This window comes from Leptinotarsa decemlineata, unplaced genomic scaffold, assembly GCF_025532065.1.
Source record: "Leptinotarsa decemlineata unplaced genomic scaffold, Ldec_3_MD MMD2_tig00026294_RagTag_RagTag, whole genome shotgun sequence".
Taxonomy (NCBI): domain Eukaryota; kingdom Metazoa; phylum Arthropoda; class Insecta; order Coleoptera; family Chrysomelidae; genus Leptinotarsa; species Leptinotarsa decemlineata.
The window spans coordinates 13,113,921-13,128,701 of NW_027412674.1; the positions used below are offsets into that span (position 1 = coordinate 13,113,921).

Genomic DNA, 14,781 nt, shown 5'->3' on the forward strand with positions numbered 1-14,781 from the left:
CTGTTTGCAATTGATCGTACAATAGTCACAACAGAAAGCAGTTGCACAATCCTGTTCTGACTGGAAAATTTTGCGTCCACAAAACAACTGGCTTTTGTTAATAACTCCCTGCGTTCAAAACGGAACTTTAACATCTCCATGATCGACTGTGGAACCCAGGTCAACTTTGGTAGATAATAATGGCAAATGATAACGGCTTTTGTTGGATCGAATAGAGAGGCAGGTTTTCAAGACCATAAACTTGTTTCGAATTCATTCATAATTGCTGGGCCAATGCTTCTAATTCCAAGAGGAAATGTTGAAATTGCACCGTGCAGAGCCTAGGATAAAAATGCTGGAGGTTGAACAGCTCCCCAAATAAATATTTTAATGTCATTCAGAGAGTGACATTTTAACAATTGGAGCTCAGTGTCACTACAGGACACACCGCTCAGCTGCAACAAGTTAATTGAAGAGTCTCTACTGATGTATATGTGAACTTTGCTGATGATTCGAATGTACTCTTTACTATCAACAGGGTTTTCTAAGGAAAACTTGACCACCCCTGTAAGTTTGACACGGGCGTGTAATCGAACATTTTAATTTTTATTTCTAGGGGAAGTAATTCTGATATGGATATCATACCCGAAACTTTACCCCCCTGCGGTTAGCAACTACCTTCCCTATTTTTTTAATAGCATCATTTGAAACGTCTTCAGTTCCTCTATTACTTCTGAAATTTCTTTCAAATTCAGTTCATTCGTTATTGTTAAACTGAATGTTGAACGTTTCATTTAAGAAGAAAGAGAAAATTTGCTATCGCTCATTTCATTGAAGATATCAACGAAAGTATTATCAATGGGAACATAATCAACGGATAAAGTGTTCAAAATTGCCTCCATCTAGTTCCATACGATAATACAGTCTAAATTGAAGGGGTTATATTTTTAGGACTGATCAATTTTTGGGAAAGAAAGTTTTTGGCTTTCTACTACTCCGTCTTGATACAAAAAACAAGGATGAGAAAATCTTCCAAGGAAAAGAAGGAAGTAATCAATTTTAAAATAAGTAATTCTATACATGGATGTGTAGATCATGCAAAGAAGTAACTTTCAGACACAAACTGAAAGAAAGTCCTCCTGAAACAGCTAATGAATTATACAGAAGATACTTTTCTCTACTCAGTTTGTATTTCAAGCATTCGTTGTGGAATAAAAATCAGATATCATTCACATGAGTTCTATTTTAAATGAATGGTAATGAATTGCACTTAGATGGAACACTGTCACCCTCACTGGTATACACCGATATTTCGCCTTAAGACACTCGCCACAAGGCTCTTCAGTACCAAATTGGATAACATTATAGAAAATACACACAGTTCGTAATTCATGAATGAACTGTGAACTTCTTTTCCTCGGAAGATTTTCTCATCCTTGTTTCTTTGTATCAAGATGGAGTAGTAGAAAGCCATAAACTTTCTTTCCCAAAAATACAGTCTACTTTCGAAAGCGTTTCTTTCATTACTGAAGATATCCGGAGTCAGAAATCGGCATTCTCGAACAATTATCTGTCACAGATTTGTAGAATTTATTCAATAAGTGGTAAACATTTGGAAATGGACGACACTGTTAGTTTTTTCTGCACTGGTAGTTTTTGTTGAATCTTGTCGTCGCAGAACAAAAAGTAGATAGTTGGCCTCTGTCACTTCTTCACGATTTATTATTCAGTCATCCTTGTTCACTGTGTTCCAACATGGTTATTTTCATTAAAGAAAAAATAGAAATTGTTGCAACCAGACCACAACGTGAGCCTTCAATACGTTAAACAGTTAATGGATAAGTTTCAGGTTCTGTTCATAACAGAAAACATGTAGTATCCCATCCTGTTAGAAAGGAGTTGAAGTTCCAGTTTCAGTACATGTAGAAATGGATAATCGACAATATATCAGACAAGTAGCTAGAGCGTCTGGTGTATCAGCTGCTAGTCTTTTTCGGATTTTGAAAGCTTACAGATTCCATCTTTCCAAAATACGGCTAGTTCAGGAATTAAACGAAGATGATCCTGATCGTCGACTTCAGTTTTGTGAGGTGTTCAGCAAGAAATTGAGCAATAACCCAAACCTATAATAATAATAATAATAATAATGTTTATTCATAAATAGCGGAAAAAAAATACAGACCTTCTATATTGTTACAAAATCAAATGTCTAATAAAAAAAAACTTAGTAATATGAAGCTTAAAATGAACAAAAATCCACCGAAGCTGATATTATCAGCTTGTGTGTGGTGACATATTATTCTGGTGTGATGTTGACGAATCAAATGTAATAGTCAAATTAATGGAAAAGAAAACAAGAGTAAAAATGAGATTATAGGTTAACCAAAAGAATGTGTTTTCAACTAGCTTGAGAGTTTCGGATATAGCTTAATTATAAAAAAAGCAGTAAATGAAAGTTGGAATAAAAATGACTTAAGAAAAGTGTAAACAATATAATTTTTTTTTCAAGGAAATAATACTATATAATAATACCAGAAATTTCATGAAAATAAAATTACTATTCAGGATATCATAACGATAAGATTGAGACTATTCACAGAATATATGAATTGTAACTATAATTTGTTGTGAAATAAGGATAACTAGTATAAAAGAATCGTTTTAGACGTTATATTTACGTCATAAATTAATCATTAAATATGGGGCAAGCGCGATCATCAAAATCAGGAAAGTATAACTTGTGTTGATATGAAAATGGCATGCCTCAGATTTCCACAGAAAAATCTGACAGAACGAATGTGTGAAAGAAATTATTTTAAATAACCTTAACCTAATATCAATCATAGTATGTATTTTTTATATCGACTGATCGATGTGTTGAAATTCTTGATTTTGAAGTCAGCCATAATTTCAGCTTCTTCTTGAACCGAGATAATGAGTTTAGTTGTTTCAGTTCATTTGGTAGATCGTTGTATATCTTTGGCCCAAGAAACATGCTAGATCTCTGGGATATAGTTTTGGTCACATGTGGAACTAAAATGTTGAATTTTTTTGACCTTGTGGAGTAGGAATAATCTAGAAATATTTTGCTCCGATTTTTTTTCTGGTCATGTATTATACAATACATGTTTTTCAGACGAAAGTTCTTTCGTGTTGAATCGTGAACTGAATAGTCGTAATTGTCGTTTTTTTTCGAAAAAAAATACAGAGGTGGTAGACGGACCAAAGACTTTTTCATATATCACTCGACCCCCATGCCATTGAAAAACATAGGAGGATTGTTGTTGGCCGCAGTGGGTGAAGTTTCGGGTATGATTTTCAAATCAGAATTAGTCACCTAGAAATAAACATTCTTTGAAATTTTCGATTGCATGTTCGTTTCTGACTCACAAGGAAGGTCAAGTTTTCGTTAGAATGCCCTGTGTATTCTGAACTATTGAACTGTTATTTTCCTACAAGATATAACCAATTCAAGAAATATAGTGGAATCCATAACGCCTGAAGAAGCCCGAAAGAGCCACTGTACGGCAAAGCACGTGTTGAGTTTTATTAAAATTGTTTAATGAAAATCTCAAAATAAAGTGGTTTTTGAACGCGATTTAAGTAATTCTGCCGATGACAGGCAAATGTAAAGCAATAACAAAGAAATTCCAAAATGATTAAAATCTTCCTGGTGTAAGTCAAAAGTGTCGATCGCAGAATGAAACCCCTAAAATTGTAGTACAATTTGCATCCACTATAACACCCTATTGCAAGAAGATGGTCCTTCATAAAGCTTTTATAGAATGCTGATATTGATTTTTTCTAATGTTTCAGTTATTGAATATGAAGCTGTTAGTTTTATGTAATTATTTGCGTTTTCTGAATTCTGATAATTTTATTCGCTATTTTGACACGTTCAGCACGTTATCTGCGTTGGAATCACTTTTGTTATCTGTTGTACAGCAGTAAATGGAAAAAAGTATTATATTCTCTAAATTAGGTAATTTCAGAAAAGCATAAATTGAGTTAATTGTTGGAAAATAAGTTGTGTAAATAGTAATGCGTTGAAGTTTTGCACTGCTCTGCCTGATTTTTGTAGTTGATATTTGATTTGAGTACGGACTGGAAGTGATGGAGTGATAGAGTAAAACAAAGAAACTGTGTGTCATCATTCGTGAAGTAAATATGTACTTGTTTGATCAAAATACTATTCAATAAATACTCGTATTTTTGAGAGTTCAGGGTGAAACATCAATTGTATAAACGATTATAGAAATTTTGAACTTTGAATGTTTAACCACAGGATGTTTTTGATGTCGGAAAAAATACTGTCTAAAATGATAATGGATGATGAATCAAAATATGTTCAAGGAAATGTTTTGTTTCATTCATCTATTGAACTCTTCCCTGGTAATATGAAGTGCCTTTCGAACGAATGGAATTTTTGGCAAATTTCAGTTTGAAAATATGGAATTTATTGAAGGCAAGATCTGATGTTAATTGTTAACGTTTTGAAAGTTCGTAGTTCATCGAAACGCCATATTTTACTATCGGAAAGTTTTTCTGCACTTTCCCATTCAAAAATATTCGATATTGGAAAATTGTTTACATTATCGAGATGAACACGAAGTAGTCTAGTAGTACGTATATTATTGAAATGAAATTAAAGCCATAAAGAGTGAAATTACACTATTCTTTTTGTGGCAGTCTTCCAGAAGTCTCAGCAACCCGTCGATTATACAGCGCATTCCATTTAAAATGAGCCACCCTGAATCATTTTTGGTAGAATGATTTGCAGGAAAAATAAAAAACACGTCAACCATAGTATACAGGGGGACACATTCTGACATATTCACATCTGATGTTACTTACCCTATCGCACCCCCGGAGCATGCCACCAGTTTTTTTTATTGGATCACCCTGTATTATCTTGCATTATCAGATGCTCCATGATGAACATATTTCAACAAAGTTGAATACATTATGGTCTGAAGCTCATAGTTTGGAAGCTGAAAAATATTTGAATTGAAAACAATCCATCCTGAATGAACTTCTGTAGAATACGTTACTTAGGTTTCATACAGTGTGACCCATTTTTAATGGAAAAACCCCCCTAAAATTTGAAGTTGTAAACCGATTTAATATTTTTTTTTTGAAATGTCAAGTACTAAAAGGTCTACCTTGGGACACAATTTGAAATGTTTATTGAAGTTTCAGGGCATACTACGATATTTTTTCTTAGTCGAAAATCGGGATTTTTTATTGACGATTTTTATTGAAAAAATCACTACGCCACTGGATTCAGAGTGCCTCCAAACAGGTTTGACCAAAATTTCATGAAAAAATATTCATTATTAACAAAGTTATGACAACTCAAAAATTCGAAAACTCACACAGCTAACAGTTACAAAAAACACCCTATATCAACAGATATAGCCATGAGAATATTTTTTTATGATTTCAACAATAAAGTGTCACCAGATGAAAAAAAAACAAGTAGCGTAAATATTTTTAATGAAAATAACGGAATTACATTCAAGTTTTCACGCAAATTAACTAAAACTAAGCCCTAATATTTCAATTTAAATTTTAGTTGCCATGGAAATAATATTACAATTTGACACTTGTGAAAGATTCAAGTGTACTATTGTCAACAATATTCACCTTACAGTTCTTCGAATTATTTTGTATCATGGCTGCAAGATTGAGCGTAAGAGAGAAAATTGAAATTGTACGCCTTTCGGGAGATGACGTTAGAAGTGCTAGAGAGGTTTTTAGAGTATTTAATGAGAGACATACAGATCGTCCTCGTATTAGCTGCGGTACGGTAAATAAAATAGATAAAATATTAAATGAAACTGGTGCAGTATCCAAAATGATGTTAAAAAGTAATCCTGTACAAAGACGAAACAGGAATGACAGGAATGATCAAATCATTTTAGATTATTTCGGAAATAATCCTAATGCCAATATGAGGAATGCCACTTTGAATTTGAATATTCCACGAGAAACTATTCGGAGATGTCTCAAAGCGAAGAATATTAAACCTTTCAAGCCAAAATTTTTACACACACTTCAAGAAGGCGACGAAGCAAGACGCCTGGAATATTGTTTATGGGCCCAAGGGGAATATTCAAACAATAGAAATTTACTAAAATAGTTATTTATGTATCAAGGGAATTAGGAGGGCCTTAATTACCGATGGCAAAGTTTGCGTCCCGAGGGCCTCTGGCCCGAGGGATAGCAATTGCCTGAGGTTATTAAGGCTCATTAATTCCCGTGGTACATAGATAATTTTATTTCTGACCGATTTCAATAAAATTTTGTTCATTTTTGAAACGGAAAAATGTACCAATTCATTACCTTCCCGGTATATTTGGTACCGTTGGTACCGTTGATTATAGTAGAGTTTTCTTGTTGCTAGGTTGTTGCTATGTTACTTGTCTATAAACAGAACTTTGTTATCAAGCTGTGTTTGCGGTGAAAACGTGTTTTCTACCCCAAATATAATGGAGGATATTTTGAAAAAAGCTGAACAAGCAAGAGAATCATTAATTCCATCGAAAAGTGAAGCCGTATACCAAAAAGAATACAAGATATATCTGGACTGGCTGACACGGAAAAATGTTATGCCAAAAGATGTCACTGAAACTGTATTTCTGGCATATTTTCAAGAACTGGTAAGGAATTTTCTATGAGAAATAAAACAGCGCGTATGTTGTCTACTTTGTCATCAGAAGAGGCAGGTACCTCGACTGTAGTGAACAGAAGCTCCAGCCATACAAAAGAAGAAATTGTTTCCAGTGGCGGAAGTAATTTTCAGGGAACATTTCAAAATTGTACATTTATTATTTGTAATGACGTGAATAAATAAAATATGGTTCAGTTTTCATTTCTATTTATTTTTACTTGTGAAAGGTAGAGGGAATTATAAAATCTATAATGTCCCAAGGGAGTTATGACCCTCTTCATTGATAGCGTAACTATGACGATATAAGCTTATAATATCCCGGTCAGAAATAAAATATTTTATTTCTGACCGGGATATTATAAGCTTATATCGTCATAGTTACGCTATCAATAAAGAGGGTCATAACTCCCTTGGGACATTATAGATTTTATAATTCCCTCTACCTTTCACAAGTAAAAATAAATAGAAATGAAAACTGAACCATATTTTATTTATTCACGTCATTACAAATAATAAATGTACAATTTTGAAATGTTCCCTGAAAATTACTTCCGCCACTGGAAACAATTTCTTCTTTTGTATGGCTGGAGCTTCTGTTCACTACAGTCGAAGTACCTGCCTCTTCTGATGACAAAGTAGACAACATACGCGCCGTTTTATTTCTCAATTCGATGCTATCCTCCAAATACCCCTCCGCCACCGTGGAACTTTTTCAACCTCCGTGTCTTTTTAAGTTAGTCATAGTTGCTCCTGCATTGGCTAGAGCAGTAGCAGAAGTGCGACGATGGCAATGTCCCTTATAGGAAGATGAGTTTGGCAATCCTAAATACATTGCGATTTTGCTGGGGATTTTCCCAAACATGTTTTTTCCAATTGGCTGAGATGTACATTTATTTTGTCGTAAGCTCAAAAAAAATCGTTCAATACCTTTAGGACGCAAAGACATATAAAGTCTTAATAAAGGCAAAGCGGAGAACTCTTTTTCATCCACAACTGTAAATTTCTTCGATACACCAGTTTTACTTTCCGGTACGTTCACTACCATAACGGAATCCCGGTCCTCTATATCCGATATCTTCATATTCAAAAGTTCCCGACTTCTGCATCCTCCAAAATAACCCATAATCAAAACAACCTATAACAAAAAAAAGGAAATAAATACACACAAAAAGGAAAATAAGAAAAGAATTACCTTATTCAATAAATGAATATCATTAGGAGCGTCCTTTAGGAATCTGATAACATCTTTAGGAGATAAAACAGCAGACTTTTTCGGCTTATAACTCTTACTCTTCCGTTTCAAAAAAGCCTGTAGTTCATTGAACTTGGTGATATCTCGTTCCTCATGTATAGTCACCATCGATTTTAGCATTGACCATTTAGTCCATAAAGAATTCGGACTATACGTTTCTGACTGAAACGAATAAACACAATTACTACCAAATCTACCGAAAAACAAAGAAAATTCCTTACCAGTTCTTGAAAATATGCCAGAAATACAGTTTCAGTGACATCTTTTGGCATAACATTTTTCCGTGTCAGCCAGTCCAGATATATCTTGTATTCTTTTTGGTATACGGCTTCACTTTTCGATGGAATTAATGATTCTCTTGCTTGTTCAGCTTTTTTCAAAATATCCTCCATTATATTTGGGGTAGAAAACACGTTTTCACCGCAAACACAGATTGATAACAAAGTTCTGTTTATAAACAAGTAACATAGCAACAACCTAGCAACAAGAAAACTCTACTATAATCAACGGTACCTGATTCAAATATACCGGGAAGGTAATGAATTGGTACATTTTTCCGTTTCAAAAATGAACAAAATTTTATTGAAATCGGTCAGAAATAAAATTATCTATGTACCACGGGAATTAATGAGCCTTAATAACCTCAGGCAATTGCTGTCCCTCGGGCCAGAGGCCCTCGGGACGCAAACTTTGCCATCGGTAATTAAGGCCCTCCTAATTCCCTTGATACATAAATAACTATTATATACCGACGAAGCCACTTTCACTACAAATGGAGTAGTGTCATCACAGAATTGTCCTTATTGGGCAGCGGATAATCCTAACTGGGTATTAAACTGTAAAAGCCAGTATCCCAAAAAAATCGACGTCTGGTGTGGGATATTGAACGAACGAATTATTGGTCCTTTCTTTTTTGAGGAAAACATTAATGCGCAGAAGTTTCTAGAATTTTTAAACACAGAGTTTTGGGATGCTATTCACGAGCTGCCAATCAATGATCGATCAAATTTAATTGTCCAGTTAGATGGGTGTTCAGTTCATTATGCCAGAGCTGTGAGGCAATGGCTTAACGAACATTTTCCAAACCGATGGATAGGCCTTGGTAGTCCGTTTATAGAGTGGCCACCCTGATCTCCAGACCTCACAGTTTTTTCTCTGGGGACTTCTCACACAAAAGGTTTACAAAAACAGCCCAAGAGATAGAAATGAACTTTGTACAAGAATTCGACAGGTATATGCAGATATTAGCCCTCAAGAACTAAGGAACGTAATCAGAAACATTCGTAAGCGCTACGACACATGTATCGAAATACGTGGTGGATTAGTAGAGGCTACTGGAATATGAGTTTGAATTCATTGTTGCACTGAATCGAAACATTTCAATAATTAGTTATTAGTTACGTTTATTAAAATTTTTTGCTTCATTGTTAGTTGAATTGTGTGAATGTAATTCCGTTATTTTCATTAAAAATATTTACGCTATTAGTTTTTTTTTTATCTGGTGGCACTTTATTGCTAAAATCATAAAAAAATGATACATTGTGACTGTTAGCTGTGTGAGTTTTCTAATTTTTGAGTTGTCATGACTTTGTTAATAATGAATATTTTTTCATGAAATTTTGGTCGCACCTATTTAGAGGCACTCTAAATCCAGTGGCGTAGTGATTTTTTCAAAAAAAAAATCGCTAATAAAAAATCCCGATTTTCGACTAAGAAAAAATATCGTAGTATGCCCTGAAACTTTGATAAACATTTCAAATTTTGTCCCAAGGTAGACCTTTTAGTACTTGTCATTTGAAAAAAAAATATTGAATTCGATTTACAACTTAAAATTGGGTCACACTGTGGGTGTTTTTTTGTCAAGTATATTTCAAAAATGTCTTATTTTTCCTAGTTAAGTTTGAATTCGACATTCTCTTCATTTTGTATTTGTCTCATTCTCTACCAGGTGAAGTTATAATTGATGTTTCTGTTCTGGTGAATTCTTGAGAAGCAACAGTTCATACGCTTCGAGAACGGATTGAAATAGTGAGTTTGTACTACCAGAATGGAAATAGTTCTAGAGCTGCTACCCGTATGTTCAATAATAATCATCCAGCAAGAAATGTACGACACAAATATGTTTCAGAATTATTGAACAAATTTATGGAAACTGGATCTGTTAACCATCAAAAACATAACCGTTTAGGAGTTGTCAGCGATGAAACTATTTGTACTGCAGTTTTAGGGCACGTTGGACTAATGGAAAATTCGCAATCTCCAACTAAGATTTCCCGAGAGTCAGAAATCAGTCGTAGAAATGTTTTCAGGATCCTTCATAAGTACAAATTTCATCCATTTTAGATTACACTAGTTCATGAATTAAACGAATATGATTTCGATAGACGTATCGAGCTTTGTGAAAGTCTCACTGCACGGATCAACTTGCATCAGAATTTCTTGTATTAAATTTCTTTTTCGGATGAATGTACGTTTAGTTTGAATAGAGAGGTGAATCGGCAAAATTGACGATATTGGAGTGATACGAATCCTTATTTATACCGTCAAGTTCATATCCAACGACCTTAAAAACTGAATGTTTGGGCAGGAATTTTAGGTGAACACATCATAGGACCTTTTTTCATCGTTGATAATTTGCCTGGTAATGAATATTTGGATATGTTGGACAATCGAAAGATACCGTGCATCAATAGGACAATTGAAGAGGATATAAATTTATTCGAAAACGAAATAGTTTTTCAGCAAGATGGTGCACATTCTCATTATGCAGCTCCAGTGCGACAATTTTTAGATGATCATTTTGTTGGTCGCTGTATTGGCAGAAGAGGTCCTACAGAATGGCCATCGAGATATCCAGAGATCTATGGGGTCATTTGAAGTGTATGAGATAGAATCAACAACATTATAAAATTCAACAGAGGTAATCATGAGGAATTGCAGAGAAATAACTCCCGAGATTTTCAACCATGTGAGGGCTGTAATGGAAGCTCGTTGGTACCATTGGATGGAAGTTGATTGGAATGTTTTTGAACTTTTACTATAGAAATTTTTCTTCTTCTCATTGTCCCGTCATCAGATTTTTATTCAAGAATTGTTAAAAAATTTCTGTCTATGATTTATTGCTTTCATATTTGTCTCTCCTGTGTAATTGTTGACCTGTTTTTTTATTTTTCCTACAAATCATTGTGGCTCATTTCCCAATCAAATAATTTGTTTCTCCCGAACAATTTGAAAAAAATTGGTGACATGCTCTTGGGGGTACGATAGGGTAAGTAACATCAAATGTGAATATGCCAAAACGTGTCTCCCTGTATACTATTATTGACGTATCTTTTTATTTTTCCCGAAAATCATTGTACCAAAATTTATTCAAGGTGACTCGTTTTAAAGGGAGTGCACTGTATATGATTCATATTCACATCTTTCCCTTCTCATTTCATCCATTCAATAATTTCTTGTTGAGAGTTTTATAACTTGTATTTTACAATCAGCCAACCTTTTATTTCGTTATTTAAGATATTCGAAACGGATCGCCAACTTGATTTAGAATGGTGATATATCTTCCCGGAAATATGACGATTTACGAGGTTCCTTCAAAAATTGAAGTGAATTCTTATTGTTCTCAAAAAATAATTATTTATCCATCAATTTTTTTGTCCTCTCCGAAGCAGCCCTCTTTAGGGTTTTTTCCAATCCTCGAAGAATTTTTGGTATGCGCCAAAGATTCCAAACAGTACATCACAACTGTATTCACCTTATTTTTCGAACGGACCTCGTATCTCCCCCAAAATATTGGTTCATTCCAGCATTTCATCTCTTTAGGTTCAAATATCGAGAAAAGAAACCAAACCTAAACTTCTTATATGCCCTGCGAGTTTGCAGTTATTTCTCTTTGGATTCACGTCTCAAGCGTTTGTTATAATAAATGTTCGGTTGTTAGTGGTCCTTCAGTTCCCCAGCAGCCCCATACGACTGATGAGGATGAGATTTGGACTGCTAAACCAGAAACCTTTGTTGAAAATACAGGGTGCTATAACTAGAAGGTCCAATAAATAATGGACTAATGAACATTAGTCCATTAGTTTTGGTCCAATAATTAATGGACATTAGTCCATTATTTATTGGACCAAGGAAGGTCCAATAAATAATGGACTAATGAACATTAGTCCATTAGTTTTGGTCCAATAATTACTGGACATCAGTCCATTATTTATTGGACCTTCTGGTCATAGCACCGTGTACTTTCAACAAAGGTTTTTGGTCCAGCAGTCCAAGTCGCATTCTCATTAGTCTCAGAGGGCTTCTGGGGAACTGGAGGACCACTAACACTGAACCAGAAAAAAAAATAGTCCGGACTACGTCAGGAAATATTATATCAAAAGTATCAAAATGACTTCTATCGTAAAAATATACATCGCAATCATCATCAGATTATGCCAACAATGAAATATTTTCTGAACTTGAATAAAAACAAATACTTGGATGAATGAGTTTTATATTCAAATATGGTTTTCGTTATGTTCTTTACTAGAAATTGTACAACGATGAAAAATAATTTCCTGCCTTGGGAAATGCCCTACCTTGATACATATGTTTTATCTTTGAAAGTTTTGGTCAAACAAGTTTCCGTCATCAGTGTCGTTTACTTTTCATATAGAATATTTCCACTTCGGCCATTCTTTTGGTGGAAATTGCTTAGCAGAAAGGCCGAACATGATGAGTTACTTGAAATTATACTAAACTGCATTTTCAATTACATTTTCAGAAAGAAATTCACAAGATGCGTCAGGTACCCGTCCATTCGGACAACCTCTATGTTTAGGTCCTCAGATAGAAAATGGAAATGGCGTAAATAATTCCCCAATTTCTTCTCCAACACCTTCTAAAGGAAAAACTGCGCCCGTTTATAAAAAAAGCACAAAATCCAGAAACAAATGAACACGAACACTTTTCCTACTCTGTTGTTATATAGTTATTAGTTATTGCAATTCGTTGCTGAAGTCATTCTTTGATATTGTTAACTATTTCCAACTGTGATAAATAAAAATAGTTCAGGAAAAGTTTGTTTGTCATTTGAAGAATAATTATCTGACGTGAGTTGGTTTGTTTGGAAATTTAACCGTGTGATTTTGACTATTTTTCTCACCTCAGGAGTATATATGAAATCATATATCATTGGGAGTTGACTCAAAACCCGTGGATATTCATGCATGTTTCTATTGAAGTACGCCTTATTCATCTTCAATCATATTTCAAAGGATACCTACAACAGAAATGTCTAGAAAAAGCTTTCCTCATTTCAGAAAACAGTTAGAAAGACATGTTTCTCGCATAGAGTTTCGTTCAACATTATTCATGACTTGTATATTGGAGATCTGAATTTCCTCTTTTCGAAATGAAAATTTCAATTTCGAGTAGTATTTGAAATAAAATGTGTTATATGAAGTAGACTTCTCCTTGAGACTATGCGAAACATATTCCTGATGAATTTTCATTGCGAGACCTTTCAAGTTAATTCACGCTCTTTTTACTTTCTTGTGATTTTCTGATTTGTTTATTCATAACAAAATGATTGTAGTTTACCATACTTTCTAAATGGATCCCTCAATGAAATAACAGAAGATGATAAAGAAGTTTCATGAGCAATTTTTCAAAACGAAGCTGAGTTTTTTTTTTAATATAACAATATAATTAACTCACTGATAAAATACAAATCATGGAAGTATAAAACTAATTGGCGCTACGGAGCGACTTCATTGATTCCAGTGGCGCATTTGCTTTTTCAGCTGCAGGAAAACCCGGAAAAACCTGCAGCAACACATCATCTGAAGATCTTGATCTACCAATGTCCTCTCTCTTATAAAACAAAATATAGGGTGTCTCCAGAGGCTCCAATGGATCCAACGCATTGCCAGAACACTTTGTGACACGACTATCATCAAACTCAAATCAGTCCGTTTCGTCTCTGACCAAGACGTAATGATGACCAGATTCAACGCCAGAACCACAGTTAACAATGACTGCATGAAGATTATAATAGTGGTCTGCTAGGTTGAAGTGTTCATCTATTTGGATACTTCGTAAGCGTTTGGTGCTTCCGTCAGTGGTTGAGTCATGTTTGCAGATCATCAGTGTTATTATTAGATTGACTAGTGCCTCAGATCTACTTTTTTTTCATAATAGTCGGTTAGTTTGGCACATGTTTGGCAATAAAGCTGATCATCACCAGGTAAAAGTTCCATTTTCAGATGTATCTACATCAAGCTTTGCACGGTTTGGTTATCAGGCATAATAGGAAACGCTAGTTCAAGTTCTAGAAAGTCACATACGTTTTTGCAACCTCTACAAAGTAAACAAGTGAGGATTTTTCCAGCAAAAGATCTACAAACACAAGACGAGATAGAGTGTACGGAATCAGGTCAGGTCAGGAGTATTGATTCTGCTATATTTTTGCTCACGAAGTGTATTCAACAAGGACCCCCAAGAATTCGGAGCAATCCACTTGTCAAAGACTCCAGGAAATCGGTTGGTGGGGAACATGATACATTCTTACGGAACTGCAACTGCATAAACAATTGTTTGAGTTTGGTGAATAACTAGCTAACTAATTACTCGTTCTCGTTCATCGTTAAAACCTCTTACTCGAAATTTTTCGTCATGAACAATACTTGTAGAATGCTATTCATTTAGCAAGAGTTTCCTTGCTACATTTCCTACATTGGTTTCTTTTCAGTTTCCACTGAAAGGGAACCAAAACCACTAGGACTCATAGCTCATATTTGAGGGGCAAGAATGACCTACTGACCGCACTGAAAAGGAAAAAGGTAGATCAATCACTCGCGAATTAACCTTGATAGGAGACTGATGAATATACACA

General features: G+C 34.6%; 2 protein-coding genes across 13 annotated transcripts in view; one reads left to right on the forward strand and one right to left on the reverse strand.

The window, feature by feature from the left end:
- Nucleotides 1-14,781, forward strand: part of Stacl (SH3 and cysteine-rich domain-containing protein) — a 379,844-nt gene that overhangs the window by 334,961 nt on the left and 30,102 nt on the right. For 2 of the 12 annotated variants that reach the window (XM_074180457.1, XM_074180458.1), the window contains exon 16: nt 12,670-12,964. The exons of the other annotated variants lie outside the window; for them this stretch is intronic. In XM_074180457.1, the coding sequence (XP_074036558.1) occupies nt 12,670-12,842 (173 nt within the window). In that variant the 3' untranslated portion in view covers nt 12,843-12,964. Of the gene's footprint in view, nt 1-12,669; nt 12,965-14,781 lie in introns of those variants that run through there. 12 annotated transcript variants of the gene reach the window in all.
- Nucleotides 7,122-8,647, reverse strand: LOC141484855 (uncharacterized). The gene is made up of 3 exons (XM_074180463.1): nt 8,126-8,647; nt 7,845-8,066; nt 7,122-7,787 (listed from the first exon to the last, which is right to left on the reverse strand). The coding sequence occupies exons 1-3, from the start codon at nt 8,294-8,296 to the stop codon at nt 7,365-7,367; spliced, it is 816 nt and encodes a 271-aa protein (XP_074036564.1). The 5' UTR covers nt 8,297-8,647; the 3' UTR covers nt 7,122-7,364.

Bases quoted from the DNA above. Each gene is read 5' to 3' on its own strand.
- LOC141484855 (XM_074180463.1), bottom strand. From the start codon at position 8,296: ATGGAGGATATTTTGAAAAAAGCTGAACAAGCAAGAGAATCATTAATT. The intron at 8,067-8,125 runs GTAAGGAATTTT...TATTCGTTTCAG, and splicing joins TGGCATATTTTCAAGAACTG to TCAGAAACGTATAGTCCGAA. The intron at 7,788-7,844 runs GTAATTCTTTTC...TTTTTGTTATAG, and splicing joins ATATTCATTTATTGAATAAG to GTTGTTTTGATTATGGGTTA.